Source organism: Haliotis cracherodii, unplaced genomic scaffold (assembly GCF_022045235.1).
Source record: "Haliotis cracherodii isolate W230 unplaced genomic scaffold, xgHalCrac1.p SCAF_5, whole genome shotgun sequence".
NCBI lineage: Eukaryota > Metazoa > Mollusca > Gastropoda > Lepetellida > Haliotidae > Haliotis > Haliotis cracherodii.
Window position 1 is genome coordinate 49,577,157 of NW_027266308.1, and position 16,341 is coordinate 49,593,497.

The window sequence follows — 16,341 nt, forward strand, 5'->3', positions numbered from 1 at the left end:
CAAGCTCTGACACTCGTATACAGTTTGACCCTCACTCTCTGAATGTTCATACTGCAGTAAACTCACACAAGGTGATAGTTGGTTCTGAAATAGTGATCAATGTTGATAAACACAATTTAGTTCCGTTCTCATCAGCGTTGACTCATTAGTCCAGCCAAATGTAACTCCATAATACCAGCCTAGTTCAGCAAGGGTGGAAACTGGACTTTTATAGTCGGCTAACTCTTTTGCCTCGGTAAATGCTACAGAGCAGTTATAGGTGTCTGTCATTTCATCCATGAATCATTACCACTGTCCACATGATCAATGATTCATTGCAGACTCTAAAGTAATTATCTAAACATTCAGTACACTACGTCATTACATTACTTTACAGGAGTTTTTTATTGCCTACAAGGACCCTTAAAATTAATTACTAGGGGTCCCTGGACCCCTACTTTTGTAAGTCAAGGTAAAACCCTGTGTTTTTCATGTCACCGCTCTGTATGACCCTTGCCTCCATGTTACAACCATGATGGAAGGGAAGACAACAAAAACAATTGGCTCTCAGTCATTAATTAAATTGTAATGCAGGTGGTTTCTTTTTTTGTCCAAGAGGATTCTAGGGAACAATAGGTCGCCAGTATCCCATACCTGTAGAAACAGGTGACAAATGAGGATCAGGCTCACTTGTACAAGCTGTCTTAGCGCTAAGACAGTGTAAATGCTGTGTTTGAATATGGGAGTCACTTGAGCTGCAGCATTATGGTCCCTTTGTGCAAGTCGGCCGTGGTGGTAAATGTGTGACCTGGCTGATTCTGCGTTTACCTTGATGATGTAGATCTTTGCTCATACTATCAACCATTAGATAATGTGTCCCAAATTTGATTATTTACTGTGTGCCAGGATATAGCTTAAATATGATTACCACAGTGTACAAAATGTTCACTCGTTTTATTATTAAATGTATAGATAATATGTTATGTATTAAATGTGCGAAAACATTTTCTTGTATAAAAACGTTCAAGTATTGTAGTCTTATTTATGTCTGTTTCAGTTATTGGAACTCTTCGACAGTGAAGATCCACGGGAACGAGACTTTTTGAAAACTGTCCTTCACCGGATCTATGGAAAGTTTCTTGGACTTAGAGCTTTCATTAGGAAACAAATAAATAATTTTTTCCTCAGGTAAGATTCAACCTTTCAAGACAATATTTTCACATATAATTGTAAGATCAGATGTTCCATGAATGTTTCGTATTAGTGATTCAGGAAGTTTGTTCGTCAAATTTCCAAGGCACAAATTTTGTTGAAAAAACACACCTAAAAAGGTTTGTCTGGACTTACAGAGATCCATTGAATTATTCATGCTGCACTGTGTTCAAAGGGACAATCTGTTGCATGATAAATTTTTTTGTGTTTGATTTTTTCTATTTTATCAAAGCCTTCCATTGTGCTTAAAATACCAACGTATTTAGCTGAATATCCTGTTTCTTATCCCTCTGACAAATAAAATATTGTGTGGTTAGTTTGTCCAGGTTGCCCCTCTCACTCAGTGACTGTCCACAAGTTGTCATACTATTCTGCTTTCAGGTTTATTTATGAAACAGAGCAGTTCAATGGAGTTGGAGAACTATTAGAGATATTAGGCAGGTGAGTGGCGAACAATGTCTCCTTTTAACCACGCATTCCAAATGTATTGTATGTATCATGATAGTCATTGATTTACAATTACCAACTATGAAATTTGTTTCTGTTCATTTTGAGAACAGTTTTTAGGAGTTGGACACTTTTCCCATTAGCAGTAAATTAATTAGGTAAAGTGTGAGAATGGACATTACATGGAAATTCACAATAATTTAGGAGCTATGACTTTTTTCCCATTAGCAGTAAAGTAATTAGGTAAATGGTGGGAATGGACATTACATGGAAATTCACAAAAATTTAGGAGATATGACTTTTTTCCCATTAGCAGTAAAGTAATTAGGTAAATTGTGGGAATGGATATTACATGGAAATTCACAATAAATTATTTATTTTTATTTTAAGCCAAGGTTTTGCACCAGTGAAAGGTTGACATGTTTGTTTGTATTTGCAGCATTATCAATGGTTTTGCTTTACCACTGAAGGCAGAACACAAGCAGTTCCTCATCAAGGTTTTGATCCCTCTACACAAAGCTCGCAGTCTAAGTCTCTATCATGCACAGGTAAGCTAACAATGTTGATCAAGCTCCTTTGATAAGTATTTCAGTGAAATATGTATGGGCCTGTCTGTCTTTGTTCATTCGAAAGGTACAGCTGTGTAGAGGTGGGCGTGTACACATGATAACACAGAATTTTGATTACTGTGATCACATTACCGTTTTTGACTATGCACAATATACGAAATAGCCATTTTTTGTGAAACTTGTACTAAATAATCAGGTCTGTGTGCATTATACTCAAGTGTGCACTAAACACATGAAAATTCAGTAAATAGAATCTCACCCTCATGCCTTGCGAGATCAAATATCAAGACTCGTTGATAAAAGTAAAAATATCCTCAGCAATCCTCAGATTTTTGTAACTATCTTGAAATATTTGAATTTAGAAGACACTAGGTGATATTCTTTATGTGTTATGATATTAAGCCATTCCAGAGAGTTTAATTCCAAAGCAGGTTTACAGACTAGCCAGGTTTTAGCTATGTGTTGTATTTGGTCCACATTGATACTGTCCATGATAAACAGGGATGAGAAGATATTGCAGAATTTACAATGATTGAGATCTATAACACATCATTCACAAGATGTATTTTGTAACTTGTTAAAGGTAGATATATTTTCACGTTTCCGAATAATACCTACACCATGTGGCTGTAGCATATTCTTGCCCTCTCCTGCAATGAATGGCCATAATATTGCTGAGAGGAGAATAGTGTAAAACATTCACTGCCACTCATGGCCTTACCTTAATTGGCAAGGTGATGGTTCATCTGAAACTTGAAACAATTTTCCGGTTGTGATTAACTTTTATTTGACTCCTCGAAAGAAAACATGATCCTTCCTAATCCTGGATTGCTGCTATTCAGAAGGTCCTCTTTGCTCAGAAAGCCTTCATTTTTTTTTTTTGGTGCATTATTCAACAATGACATTTAAAGAATTTATCCCAAGGGTGCCATTTGAGGCTTTAAATGATTTTTCAGCATAACGCAACTTTATGATTTTGTGTTTTTGTCTGTAATACCTGACTGATAATATGAGTGTACTATGATTTTATTATCCAGCCTTCCAAAGTAGTTGTTTTGTAATCTGAACACTGTCTTTGACTCAGTGCACTTGATAAAGTTTTTGTTTGAATTCTTATAAATGAATTTGCCATTTCTTGGAGGATGTACTGAATCTTTGAAATGGCAGAGGTCAGTGACAATCCCCCAAGACAGGCCTTCTACATCTTACTCCCACACAAACACTGTGTTACACAATAATTGATGTTGCCGAAGGCTGCAGGACATGACTCCAGCAGGGAAATTGTACCCCACTTGCTGCCACTGTGTGTGGAGCTTGGGCTTGACAAATGTCATTGTCGGTGCAGCAGCAGCAGCAGCATTTTACTGTAGTTCTTTTCATAGTTGTGTCATTTCCTCAGTCAATCACTGTTTTGTTACTTGAAAAAATATATTTTTACAAAAGCTTTAATTTCATTGAATTGCATCATCCACATACAAATTTCCACTTTCCAGAATCATATAATTTGTTCATTACTGTGAAAGAGAAACAGGTCCAAAGACACAAACAGTTGATTGGTCTAAGATATCACCATCTGACATATTCTTCAGACAGATTTGTGCTAGATGGTGGTAGGATTCCTTGCTTGTCAGTTATACCAGTGGTAGGACATTCCCTGTCTAGGCAATTGATCTCGGGTGTCTGACCTTTACTGTACAGCGTTAGTACCCAGTGCTTTTTGTAACAGGACTATGCCTTGCATCAAGTGCCACTAAAGTCTCTTCTTAAAATAATCGGATTGTTTGAAAAAAAGGGTATTATTCACAGGGATGAGAATCTTCCACGAATTTAAGTGACCAAAAATGTATTAAATTCTGATGAACCCCCAATAAAGTCCCCCAAATTAAGGACCATGCTCAATTAAAAAGACATTTCAGCTGAAAAGGAAAATATTCATTCTCATCCCTGTATTCAGTAGTACATTAATAATAATTTACTCGTGTTGAATTTGTTGACCTATTGTGTCTAAACAATGTTTCTCCTGATGAGATTATGTACTTTCATTGTGTGGACTCTCTTCCTTGTCATCGTGCTGTATCCTAGCATCCCATATCTGTGTAATTGCCCTACATATGCAAATTGTATGATAGTTACATGAGAACTGAGGATACAAAATAAATGCTTTCGATTACCTGGTTTACTGTGCATTTGGGATGACTATCATAACATTTTGTATTTGCATCTCATGAAAATGTCAATATTTTCTACTAAACGTAATAATGAAGAAAAATATTTCCTACTGACTTAAATTTTATAGCCATATAGAACGACATGTAATATTATTTTAGGCTTTATCGTTGTGCCGTTCAGTCATGTTTTTGGTTGTACAAAATTTGAAAAACCTGCTTTAATTTTCCTGCAGCAAAAGTAAGAATAAGGCAATTAAGCAGGGTTTGTTTCTGATTTTTGACAAATATAATTTCAAATTTATCATTTTGGTACCACACTTTTGAAAATATTAAGAAATTGTCATTTTTAGAAAATAGAGTGCCCTTTTAAAAATATACATAACTCATCTGCCTAACTCCAAATTTCATTGTCTGAGAATAACTCCTATTTCCTCTTATAAACTCTACCTAGGTTGTGCATGTTAAATTCAGATGATTTTCTTCCATGTTCCTGATTCATTAATTCAGAAGTATGTCAGTCCAGACAATGTGTCTTGGGTGGAACTGTTTGGAGTAACAAGGTTTCACTGTATAGAGGAATTTATTAGAATTCAACCTTGGAAAATATGTGCCCTATACCCTGTGTTAAAGGTATCTTTTGGGTATGTCGATATTTGATATATTTTACAATACAGTAAACTACGGTTATATTGAACTCAAAGGGACCACTAATTTCAGTTCGATATAACCGTAGTTCGTTTTAAGCATATCTACATCATAATTACAACAAATGCCTGGGACTAAAAAATAAGTTTGTTATATAGGTCTGTTCGTTATAAGCGTGTTCATTATAAACGTAGGTGACCGTATGTCTATATCAGTGATTTTGCTGGAGATAAATGTTTACAACTTTACATCTTTAGGGACATTTTTGATAACTATCAGTCAGTGTCCTAGAAAGTAGACTGATTTGAAACCCTGCTATATGTCATCACATTGTTTAGATGAGGGCTGAGAAATATGAGTCATTTCTCTGCCCCACTGTGATGTTTGAATTTCTTGGAGCCCTTAGGATACCTTTGTTATTAGTCAGCCTAGCCTGGTAGGGCTTAAGTCCGAAGCTGAAATTTGGTTCATGAACTTTATTATATCAGAGTGCAATTATTTGTAAAACAAATACAGAAAGACACCCTGCAGATTTATTGAATTAACTTCACTCTGTTTTGTTTTAGCTGGCCTACTGTGTCGTGCAGTTCTTGGAAAAGGATGCTGCTCTCACTGAGGATGTAAGTATTGACACCAAATTCAATGTCTGCTGATGTATTGTTGTTGAAAAAGGGAACTTGGAATACGGTTCATGTAGATGAAGATTATGTCAGTATCAGTGTTGATTCAAGCATTGAAGTACATTTACACTGTCCCTCAAGAAGTGGTGGAGTAGCCCAGTGGTTAAAGCATGCTGACGACCTGTGTTCCATTCCTCACGTTACACTTGTACAGTGTGTGAAGAGCATTCTTGGTATCCCCGGTCTTGTCGCTAGAATATTGAAATAAGCGATGTAGAAGTATTTCATTCAGTGAGTTGTGGGGTAAATTATACCATTACACCACTGTATTAACTAGGGCTGTTACGATTCACTCGCATATTCGATGAATCTAACCGTATACCTTCATGAATTGAATTTGTTATTCCTGGTCACTAGAATCCAATATGTACGATATTTTGGTAAAGAGTGTTTTCTAACTCATCAGTTATTTATCAAAGCGGGATATGGAATACAAACAAATCAGCAGTAGTGTAACTTGTGTCAGTTTGTCAAGGCCCCTAATGGTACTGTCAACCAAAACATGAGGCTATAGTATAAGCGTTATTGTTGCAATGTATTGCTTGTTTGCTTCACAAAAAATATCACAGAAATGTTTCAACCTAAGCAATTACATGATGTACATTTATGTACATTTTTAATAAACTCAAGTTTTACTCTGACACAATGTCTTTCCCCAATGCAAAGACAATAGCAGCTGATTACCGCGAGCACGTAACACCAGAAGTAACTTGTTATTGTATTTGTGAATAGATATTTGTATTCGTTACCGTATATTCATGATACGTATCATACTTGCCTCGTAGTGTATTCGTTGCAGCCCTAGTATTAACTGAGACCAAGTTTAGATTCTTGGGCAGAATATATCCCTAGCAGCCCATGCCAGTTGAAGGAGATGGCTAAATGAGGATGGGGTAATTTCAATATGACCAGGCTCATTCAACTACATGGGTACATTGTGTGAAGCTCATTCCTGGTGTCCCTCTCCATGATATTGCTGGAATATTGCTCAAAGTGGTGTGAAAAATACTCACTCACTCACTCCTCCTTTACAAGCCGCTGTGAAATAGTTGGATTATTGGTTACTGGCACTGGCTTCCAAACATTCCCTCCCTTGCTTAGCTCTCCCATGTTCTGACATGTGACTTATCAGACTGTGAAGTAGGACAGCATGTTCAGCCCATACATGCTCGACATTATCAAGGGAAACAAGCTGGAGTTGAGAAACAGTAATTAGTATAGTTGATTTAATATTGATCAGTTAATTTCCCAATACTGGAGACTAGCTGCTTTCTAGATTATGGAATCCTGCTCACATTTCATCACAAGGGCATGGGCCTTGGATGCTCTTTTGTCCTGAATCTATGTTTATTTGTATCTTATTCTTGAATTCATTTTCGCTTCAATAAATTAAAACAGGGTTTGAAGAGACTAATGGTATGTTTCTTATTTTCAGGTTATCAAGGGTTTACTTAAGTTCTGGCCGAAGACCTGTAGTCAGAAAGAGGTATGTCTGAATACCCTGTATGTCATGTGATAAAAATGAATGCTAAGATCTCAAAGAAACCATGACTGTCAGATGTTGTAGCTGCAGTTTGATGTACAAGTCCACCATTGTCCACAGCCCAGTCAAAACATTCCTGAGGAAATGCAGCAACCCAAATCAATTCTCTGTTTTTGTTACATGATTATTAAATTACATTCATGCAATAATTATTATCAAGCAGTCAATGAGCTTGTGTTCATCAAAGTTGAAATTGATTCTTGTTCGTTAATTTGGACGTCAAAATGTCATTTTTTATCTAAACATCACTGTCTCTTAGTTTATTACCGTATTCAACGTAATAAGCGCCTACGGCGATACTTGCTAATATATTGGCTAGTGAAAAATCCAAATTAGCACCCCTTCCGATTGATCAATGTACACAAGACTTATTTATTTGTATATAAAACGCACTTGTGTGTTATATGCACCCTTATTTATGGGCAAATAAATTCCGGAAATATATATCTGTCATGTATAATACGCACAGACTTTTCTTTTGTATCATTTCAGGCTCTTAGCATAAACTACGAAATTTACGATCTTTCAACTTTTTCACCAAAATTTTATTCTAATAAGAGCCCCCTATTTCGCCCTGGGCGCTTATTACGTCGAATACAGTATATCAAGGGTTTTTTCATGACATTTTTATGGTACAATATATAATGTTAAGAAGACTGAACCTGCATTTCTATTGTCCGTCTTGTATCTTGTAGTTGAGTGAATCATAATTCAATGTTTATTACTTGCTTGTTGATATAAAGAATCCAAGTATCAAATATTTGGCACCAGTTTATTATCCTGTTCAACATATGGTTATGGCTTAGAATCTGTATCAAGCTGTGACGTGGCTTTTAGCATAAGCTTGTTGGCAAATCTTGTACCAGAGCCTAGGGACACAATTAGTTGGACAACATCACCTGTAGTCACTGTCTAATTAATCAGTTGGCCAAACTAGAGCCAAGCTGAAGGCGAGTGGCATAACACCTACGAAATATTTGGAAGAAGCTTATGTCTTCAACAGGATCGGGTGGTCAGGCTTGTTGACTTGGTTGATACATGTCATTGTATCCCAATTTTGTGGATTGATGCTCATGATGTCAATCACTGGACTGTCTTGTCCAGACTCGATTATTTACAGACCGCTGTGATATAGCTGGAATATTGCTGAGTGCTGCGTTAAACGACAAACAAACAAAAACAAACAAACAAACAATGTGAAAGAAATGGCACTCTAGACTCAATGCTCAGGTGATATTTATCTGCCGCTGTCCTTGTTTCTAAGGTTTGGAGAAGTCACAGCACTGAAATATCTTTCTGGATTAGGCCCTCATCTCTTGTGTACACAATTTGTTTTGGCAGTTGATTATTTACGCCATATAAATGAAATACTGCTGAGTGCAGCATTAAATAACCTACAACATGAAACCCTGTAGTTTCAAGCTATGGCTTGTATTACAATTTCCTGTTGGAGATCTACAGCCTCACTTTAAAGTCTAATATAGATGTATTGTTATTATGGGTGATGTACAAAGAAACTTAGGAGAACTACGCATTCATGTGTATGCTACAAGGAGGTTGCCCACAGAAATTAACTATCTGTAATACAACAGATGAGTTGCTGATCCTAATCCTGTCGTATATTGCACCAATTAAAAGTGATGTTCCAAAGTCACATTGGCAAAATTTCATTTTCTGTACATTTGCCCCTGTATCCTCTTCTGAAAATGGGGCCAGGTAGCCTAGTGGTTCAAGCATTCGCTCGTCACGCCGAAGACCCATGTACGATTCCCGACATGGGTACGATGTGTGTCCCTCGCCATGATATTGCTGGAATATTGCCAAAAGCGGCATAAAACCACACTCGCTCACTCACTCACTCACTCACTCTTCTAAAAATGTGTTTGGCCTTATTACAGGTGATGTTCCTGGGGGAAATTGAGGAGATCCTTGACGTGATAGAACCTGCTCAGTTCCAGAAGGTGATGGAGGCTATGTTCAGACAGATATCCAAGTGTGTGTCCAGCCCACACTTCCAGGTTAGTATTCCCCTAGCAATTCTTTTAAAGTTTCCCCTCGAACTCGAAGGAAGATGTTCCCAAGGCATCTGCTTGTCATGAGCTACCGATACCTGGGATCAGGGGCCAAGGCATCTGCTTGTCATGAGCTATCGGTACCTGGGATCAGGGGCCAAGGCATCTGCTTGTCATGAGCTACCGGTACCTGGGATCAGGGGCCAAGGCATCTGCTTATCATGAGCTACCGGTACCTGGGATCAGGGGCCAAGGCATCTGCTTGTCATGAGCTACCGATACCTGGGATCAGGGGCCAAGGCATCTGCTTGTCATGAGCTATCGGTACCTGGGATCAGGGGCCAAGGCATCTGCTTGTCATGAGCTACCGGTACCTGGGATCAGGGGCCAAGGCATCTGCTTATCATGAGCTACCGGTACCTGGGATCAGGGGCCAAGGCATCTGCTTATCATGAGCTACCGGTACCTGGGATCAGGGGCCAAGGTATCTGCTTGTCATGAGCTACCGGTACCTGGGATCAGGGGCCAAGGCATCTGCTTGTCGTGAGCTACCGGTACCTGGGATCAGAGGCCAAGGCATCTGCTTGTCATGAGCTACCGGTACCTGGGATCAGGGGCCAAAACATCTGCTTATCATGAGCTACCAGTACCTGGGATCAGGGGCCAAGGTGTCTGCTTGTCATGAGCTACCGGTACCTGGGATCAGGGGCCAAGGTATCTGCTTGTCATGAGCTACCGGTACCTGGGATCAGGGGCCAAGGCATCTGCTTGTCATGAGCTACCGGTACCTGGGATCAGGGGCCAAGGCATCTGCTTGTCATGAGCTACCAGTACCTGGGATCAGGGGCCAAGGCATCTGCTTGTCATGAGCTACCTGTACCTGGGATCAGGGGCCAAGGCATCTGCTTGTCATGAGCTACCAGTACCTAGGATCAGGGGCCAAGGCATCTGCTTGTCATGAGCTACTGGTACCTGGGATCAGGGGCCAAGGCATCTGCTTGTCATGAGCTACCAGTACCTGGGATCAGGGGCAAAGGCATCTGCTTGTCATGAGCTACCGGTACCTGGGATCAGGGGCCAAGGCATCTGCTTGTCATGAGCTACCGGTACCTGGGATCAGGGGCCAAGGCATCTGCTTGTCATGAGCTACCGGTACCTGGGATCAGGGGCCAAGGCATCTGCTTATCATGAGCTACCGGTACCTGGGATCAGGGGCCAAGGCATGTGCTTGTCATGAGCTACCAGTACCTGGGATCAGGGGCCAAGGCATCTGCTTGTCATGAGCTATCGGTACCTGGGATCAGGGGCCAAGGCATCTGCTTGTCATGAGCTACCGGTACCTGGGATCAGGGGCCAAGGCATCTGCTTGTCATGAGCTACCAGTACCTGGGATCAGGGGCCAAGGCATCTGCTTATCATGAGCTACCGGTACCTGGGATCAGGGGCCAAGGCTGCTGTTACTTGTGAATAGTTTTATGATTGATAAGCACATGTGAAATCCAAACACAGGATTATGCACAACTACCTAGAGACTAGTGGTAATCTGAAAAGTGGGCACCGCTCACAAGGACACTCATGATAAGGACAATCTCAAGTTTTAAACAGGTAGTTTTCATTTGCAGACACGATATGTGCGCAATATAGTAAAACTTTGACCTGTGACACTCATTCATATTAGGTCAGTTTGAGACTACTAGACCAAACATGGCTCTTCGTCTTAGCATAATTTACTGTAGAATTGAGTGTTCTTAAATGGATTATTGTTAGCTGAGATAAAAGACTCGGACTTCGGCTAGTGGCTACAGATGCAGACTGTCATATTCATTTGGTCACAACATCAGCGTCATTTTCTTTTCTGTGTTAAATAATTTGTCACCAAATCTAGTTACCGTATTCTCTGGAAAAGAGCCAAGGATGCTTAGAAAGTTGTCAGAGATGGATGGGTAGAGAACAGACTCGGTCCAAATGTCCAGGAAAGTTAAACTTTTTTAATAATAGTTACTAGGCAATTTATGTCGTTTCTACACTGCTGTGATTTCTATGAAAAGATCTGTAACATGCACAAGAAAATATGGATTGCCATGTGCATTTTCGAGCTTAATAACAGGCTATAAAGATACAAACAGAAGTAGAGTACACTGTACAACCTGACTCCTGGCTACATCTTGCTTGTCACTGACCCTCTTGTACTGTCAAACAGTGCCACCCTATAGCTGATCATCATACACATTGCTGTTCAACTTTACGAGAGGGTCATTGGAGCAAAAGTCCCTAAGATTCCCTAAAAACAGGTGACAATGTTTGTCGTAAAAGGCGACTAACTGGATCGGGGTTTCAGGCTCACTGACTTGGTTGATGCATGTCATCGATTCCAATTGGGTGGATCGATGCTCATGATATTAATCACTGGATTGTCTGGTCCTGACTCAATTATTTACAGACCGCCTTCATATAGCTGGAATATTGCTGAGTGCGGCGTTAAACAACAAACCAACCAACCAACCCTAAGAACAGACAAGCTAACCACTTCATATGTATCAACTGCATGTGATGTCTCATGTGTCAAAGTCAGCCTAACACAAACATCAAGGTTTAAATGGTGGAAATGTTTGGAACAATATTTCAGTGCAGATAGTAGAGTTTGTTCTTATTTGCAAAGTAGTTTTCGGTCTGAGGTTTCAGTGATTTAAGTGTCCATTGATCCCTGGGTTGAGACAAAGGAGACATGGTTTGATGTAAACTAACTGTTGTTCATCAACACATCTTATCTCTGAGGCAGCATGTGGCAGAAGCATTTAAAAGATAAACATTATGTGTTCTCTAATTTTCAGGTGTTGTTCATTTATTGAGTATTTGATGCTCAGAAATTTGTACGCCAATGTTTCAAATGTTACAATATCTATCCATTGAATATTCAATAACATCTGCAAATCTGAAGACATATAATTTTATCAATGTAGAACATCAGACATTTTCCCTAGCACTATTTCTCCATATGTATTCTCACAGTTGTGAGACCGCCTTCAAGGTCTAGTGGTAGAGCGTCTGCCCGGAGAGCGGAAAGTCCGGGGTTTGATCCCTGGCAGCGTCATACCAAAAGACGTTAAAAGATGGTACTTGTTGTTACCCTGTCTGGCGGTCGGCATTAAGGGGATAAAACAAGGACTGGTCGGCTCGGAGTCAGTATACTGTGTCTGAGTGGGGTATTCATGTTAAACTGCGGCTTGGTATCTCAGTGGGCTAGCACTATAAATCGGCATAAGTCCGGACTAGTACAAGCGCGCACGCACACACACACACACACACACACACACACACACACACACACACACACACACACACACACACACACACACACACACACACACACACACACACACATGCACGTCGCTATATAACTGCAATAATCTTGGACACAACGTTAAACCCAATATCACCTCACCTCACAGTTGTGAGACAGATGTCACTCTGGAATACAATGACATCCTGATTCAAGATTCAATGGATGAATGTAGCAGGATGTGAAGGAAAACAACATATCAAAGTTGTTTTGATCAATATTGTTTAGACTTAATATATAATTAATGCAGTATACATTTGGTCCAGCTGAATGGCACATTTTCGTGAAATTTATGATTGAGAAAACAAAGGATTTTTTTTTAGAGCAATAAGTCTGCCGTACATACCTGCTGGTTTGTCTCATTACATTAGATGTTTACTTGAAGTCAAATAACAGGCACCAGTTGCTTGTTTTGGTTCATGTCTTGTTATTGTAGAATTATTTCTATGGTCCAGTAAATTTGGTGTTGCAGTTGTAACAGTTGTGATCATCCATCTGACTTCTGATGTTTTGTAATAACGTGTAGTTTTGTAGGAAGGAATCTTTGTTTCTCTTCATCCTCTACTCAATAGTTGTATTTTATTTTTTATAAATCCAAAATTACTTTACAAAGAAGCAATCTATTCCCGTCATGTTTTAAGGTTTTCATATCTCTTATTCCAAATCCAAGGATGAAAACATTCCCTATGTAATTAGTGTTAAAAGCAGGTATCCTGTATGAGGAAGTGGGACGACAGGTCACAGTGCCCAGTCAGGCTGGTGTAGTTAAGGAAGAGCCTCTGTGAGACACAACAGACATGTTACAAACACCAGGCCAAAACACAGGACTGCAGCAGCCACAGATAAAGCCTACTTATTTACCACAGATAAACACAGCACAATAAGCACCACTTTACAGGAATGTTTGATTGACAAGCCAAGGCAGGAATGACTCAACTTGAGAAATGGAAAAATAAATTGAACAGGAAACAGTCAGCACCACTAAGATTTGCTCAGGCAAACAGCATTTTTCCTGCTGATAGTGGGATAGTTATTGGTGTATGATTACTTTGTTCTTTTAAAGAAAGCTGCGTATGTCTTTCATTTTCTGGGGCACATGAACTGGTGAATGATGTTCAAGATCATATATATTATATCTCCATATTTAATTTGTTTTATTATTCGATGTCTGGAAACTTGAACCTATCTAGTAAAATTATTTATTTTCATTCTGTAACTTTAGCCTTTAGTCGGAAGCCCAAGTCTAGTAAATTCTGTCTACTAAGTTCAGCTAATAATGTCCATATGATAACACTAAACTCTATTGAAATTGATGTTTAGAGCAATGTAAGGGCCAGTAGACACAAGAATTTGGGCACAGACTAACATTCCATCAGTGTTACGACAGGGCAGCTTAATAATTTTGTTGTTTTATTTGCTCTCCTACCATATTTCTTTGAACCATGAGGTGCTAAGATCTCATTTGTTTCATGTGTTCATTTCGGCTAAAACCTGTCTACCACCCCAAGCTTTCATTTTCAGTCCATTTTAGTGTTATTATATGGACTTTGATATAAGCTAAGTTCGCAAGGCTGAACAAAATGTTGCTAGACTCAGACTAACAACTAACAACTCAAATCCCTGACTGAAAACTTACCGGTAATAAGTGTGATAGGATAAGGTCAGCATTCAAGGTCATAAAAAAAACGTTTTGATATGATTTGAGTGAAATAATCTTGCATATGTGAAAGGTCAGATAAGGCCATAAAATCAAGATGATTCTGTATATGATTACTCTCAAGTATTTAATATACGAAGATAACATTTTGTATGTATCATCTTTATGATTTATTAAAGGTGTTTTGAAGGCCATTCAAAAAGTAGTATGCTTTGAAAGTTGAGGATATGACCGATATGACTGGCTTTTTTTTAATACTATTATGTCTTTACTCTTGTTAAAGGGAAAAGTTGGTCACTTTCAATGTTATAATTAGGCCTGTCACAATAAATAGGTTATAGTTTAATGAGAATCCCTAACTATTGAAGAAATGTGCTAACCAGTTTTCATTATCTTTGTTTGATATCAATGATCAATTGAAGTTATGTTTCTGAAACTAGCCATATTTATATTGTCACAATCTGATGTATTCTCAATAAATAGTTATTGATAAAATCTTCAGTTTTCAACAGAATATCATTATTGGAAAATCACATAATCTGCTGGTGATATACCTCGATAATTTCATTGCTATCAAACATGTCCTGTATTGAATATAAAACAACAAAAATGATCCCTTAACTTATTTCATTATTGACAGTCCTAGTCCCAATAATCAAATACTATGCAGAATAAAAATATAATCGCCCACTACATACTTTAAACATGCATGTACGTGTGGCCAGAAATTTTTTCAGTAAAATTAAGTCTAATTTGCATACAGTTGACTATCAAATGAGTTGGCAGCATTCATTGCTCTTTGGAGCAGTTGGTTAGCCTAGTGGTTATAGCGTTTACTTGTCACGCTGAAAGCCTGGGTTTGATTACCCACATGGGGACAATATGTGAAGTCCATTTCTGGTGTCCCCGCTGCGATATTGCTAAAGGAGGTGTAAACCATAATCAATCATTGCGCAGTAGATGTTTTGAATAATTTGATATGATGAAAACAGTCAGTGGGATACGAAACTTGAGAAATGTATTCATATTGTGAAATCTCTACTTATTATTACGTATATATTGCATGTCTAATTTCTTTAGATATATTGTACATCTTGACAGGTTAATTATTATTTCATTTTTGAACTCTTCATACATTTTGTATTTATTTTTTTAAACTTTATTCTTATTTTGATTTTATTAGATCTATGAATAAGTGTTAGTAATAACTATCCTACATTTGAAATTGTGGTGATTGTGATAAATATGTTGAGTTTTCCGTAGTTTAAGACAAGAAGAGTAACTATATTAGAACAAACTGCCAAAACGAATTGACCATATGAAATGGCGTATTGAGAAAGGTTTCTGATCGATTACTTTTTTAGGACATAGACAGATTGTCATTCAGAATGTCCCAATGACATTTTCCTTTTTGGTAATTATTTGGAATATTGCTGAGTGCAGCGTTAAACAACAAACAAACAAATCTTTAAGAATGGCCTATAAAATTTGATAAAATCATGAAAATGTCCCAATGGCATTTGTCTGTCGCAAAATCACTGTTGAGTTACACAAGTTCCTCGTGCCTGGAGACCACACTCTTCATGATCAAACACAGCACAAGCATTATGCCATTGGAAACAGGAAATATTAGGATATACATGATAGTATGATTGAAAGTGTCATGACACAATCGAAATCTTCCTTATTTCCAGATCAGATGATGTGTGACAAGCTCATACTATGAATTTCCCTGTATCATGATAAAAAATGTCAGGCATGGATTGTCTCTGTGGTGTAGTAGGTAGAGTGTTTGCCCAGCAAGTGGAAGGTCAGTGGTACCAATAGACATGGCCTGGCTCTCGGCATTAAGAGCATAAGACAAGGACTGATCAGCTTGTACCATAATATGTCTGAGTGGTGTATCCATGTTAAACTGTGGCATGGTATCTCAGCAGGCTAGTACTATAAAACTGGCATAAGTTCAAACAGCTGCACATACACCTGCATGCATGTCGCTTTATAACTGAAATAACTCAACGTTAAATCCCATTTCACCTTGTCTCCTACATTTCTATCTTTAACTTCAAGGACCAGCTGCACAGAAGCC

At 38.5% G+C, this 16,341-nt stretch overlaps 1 protein-coding gene across 1 annotated transcript in view; it reads left to right on the top strand.

The window, feature by feature from the left end:
* Positions 1-16,341, top strand: part of LOC139444211 (serine/threonine-protein phosphatase 2A 56 kDa regulatory subunit epsilon isoform-like) — a 53,518-nt gene that overhangs the window by 29,173 nt on the left and 8,004 nt on the right. Inside the window, exons 5-10 of the mRNA XM_071225122.1 lie at positions 1,037-1,167; positions 1,573-1,632; positions 2,078-2,186; positions 5,587-5,640; positions 7,136-7,186; positions 9,142-9,261. Of these exons, the coding sequence (XP_071081223.1) occupies positions 1,037-1,167; positions 1,573-1,632; positions 2,078-2,186; positions 5,587-5,640; positions 7,136-7,186; positions 9,142-9,261 (525 nt within the window). The remainder of the gene's footprint in view (positions 1-1,036; positions 1,168-1,572; positions 1,633-2,077; positions 2,187-5,586; positions 5,641-7,135; positions 7,187-9,141; positions 9,262-16,341) is intronic.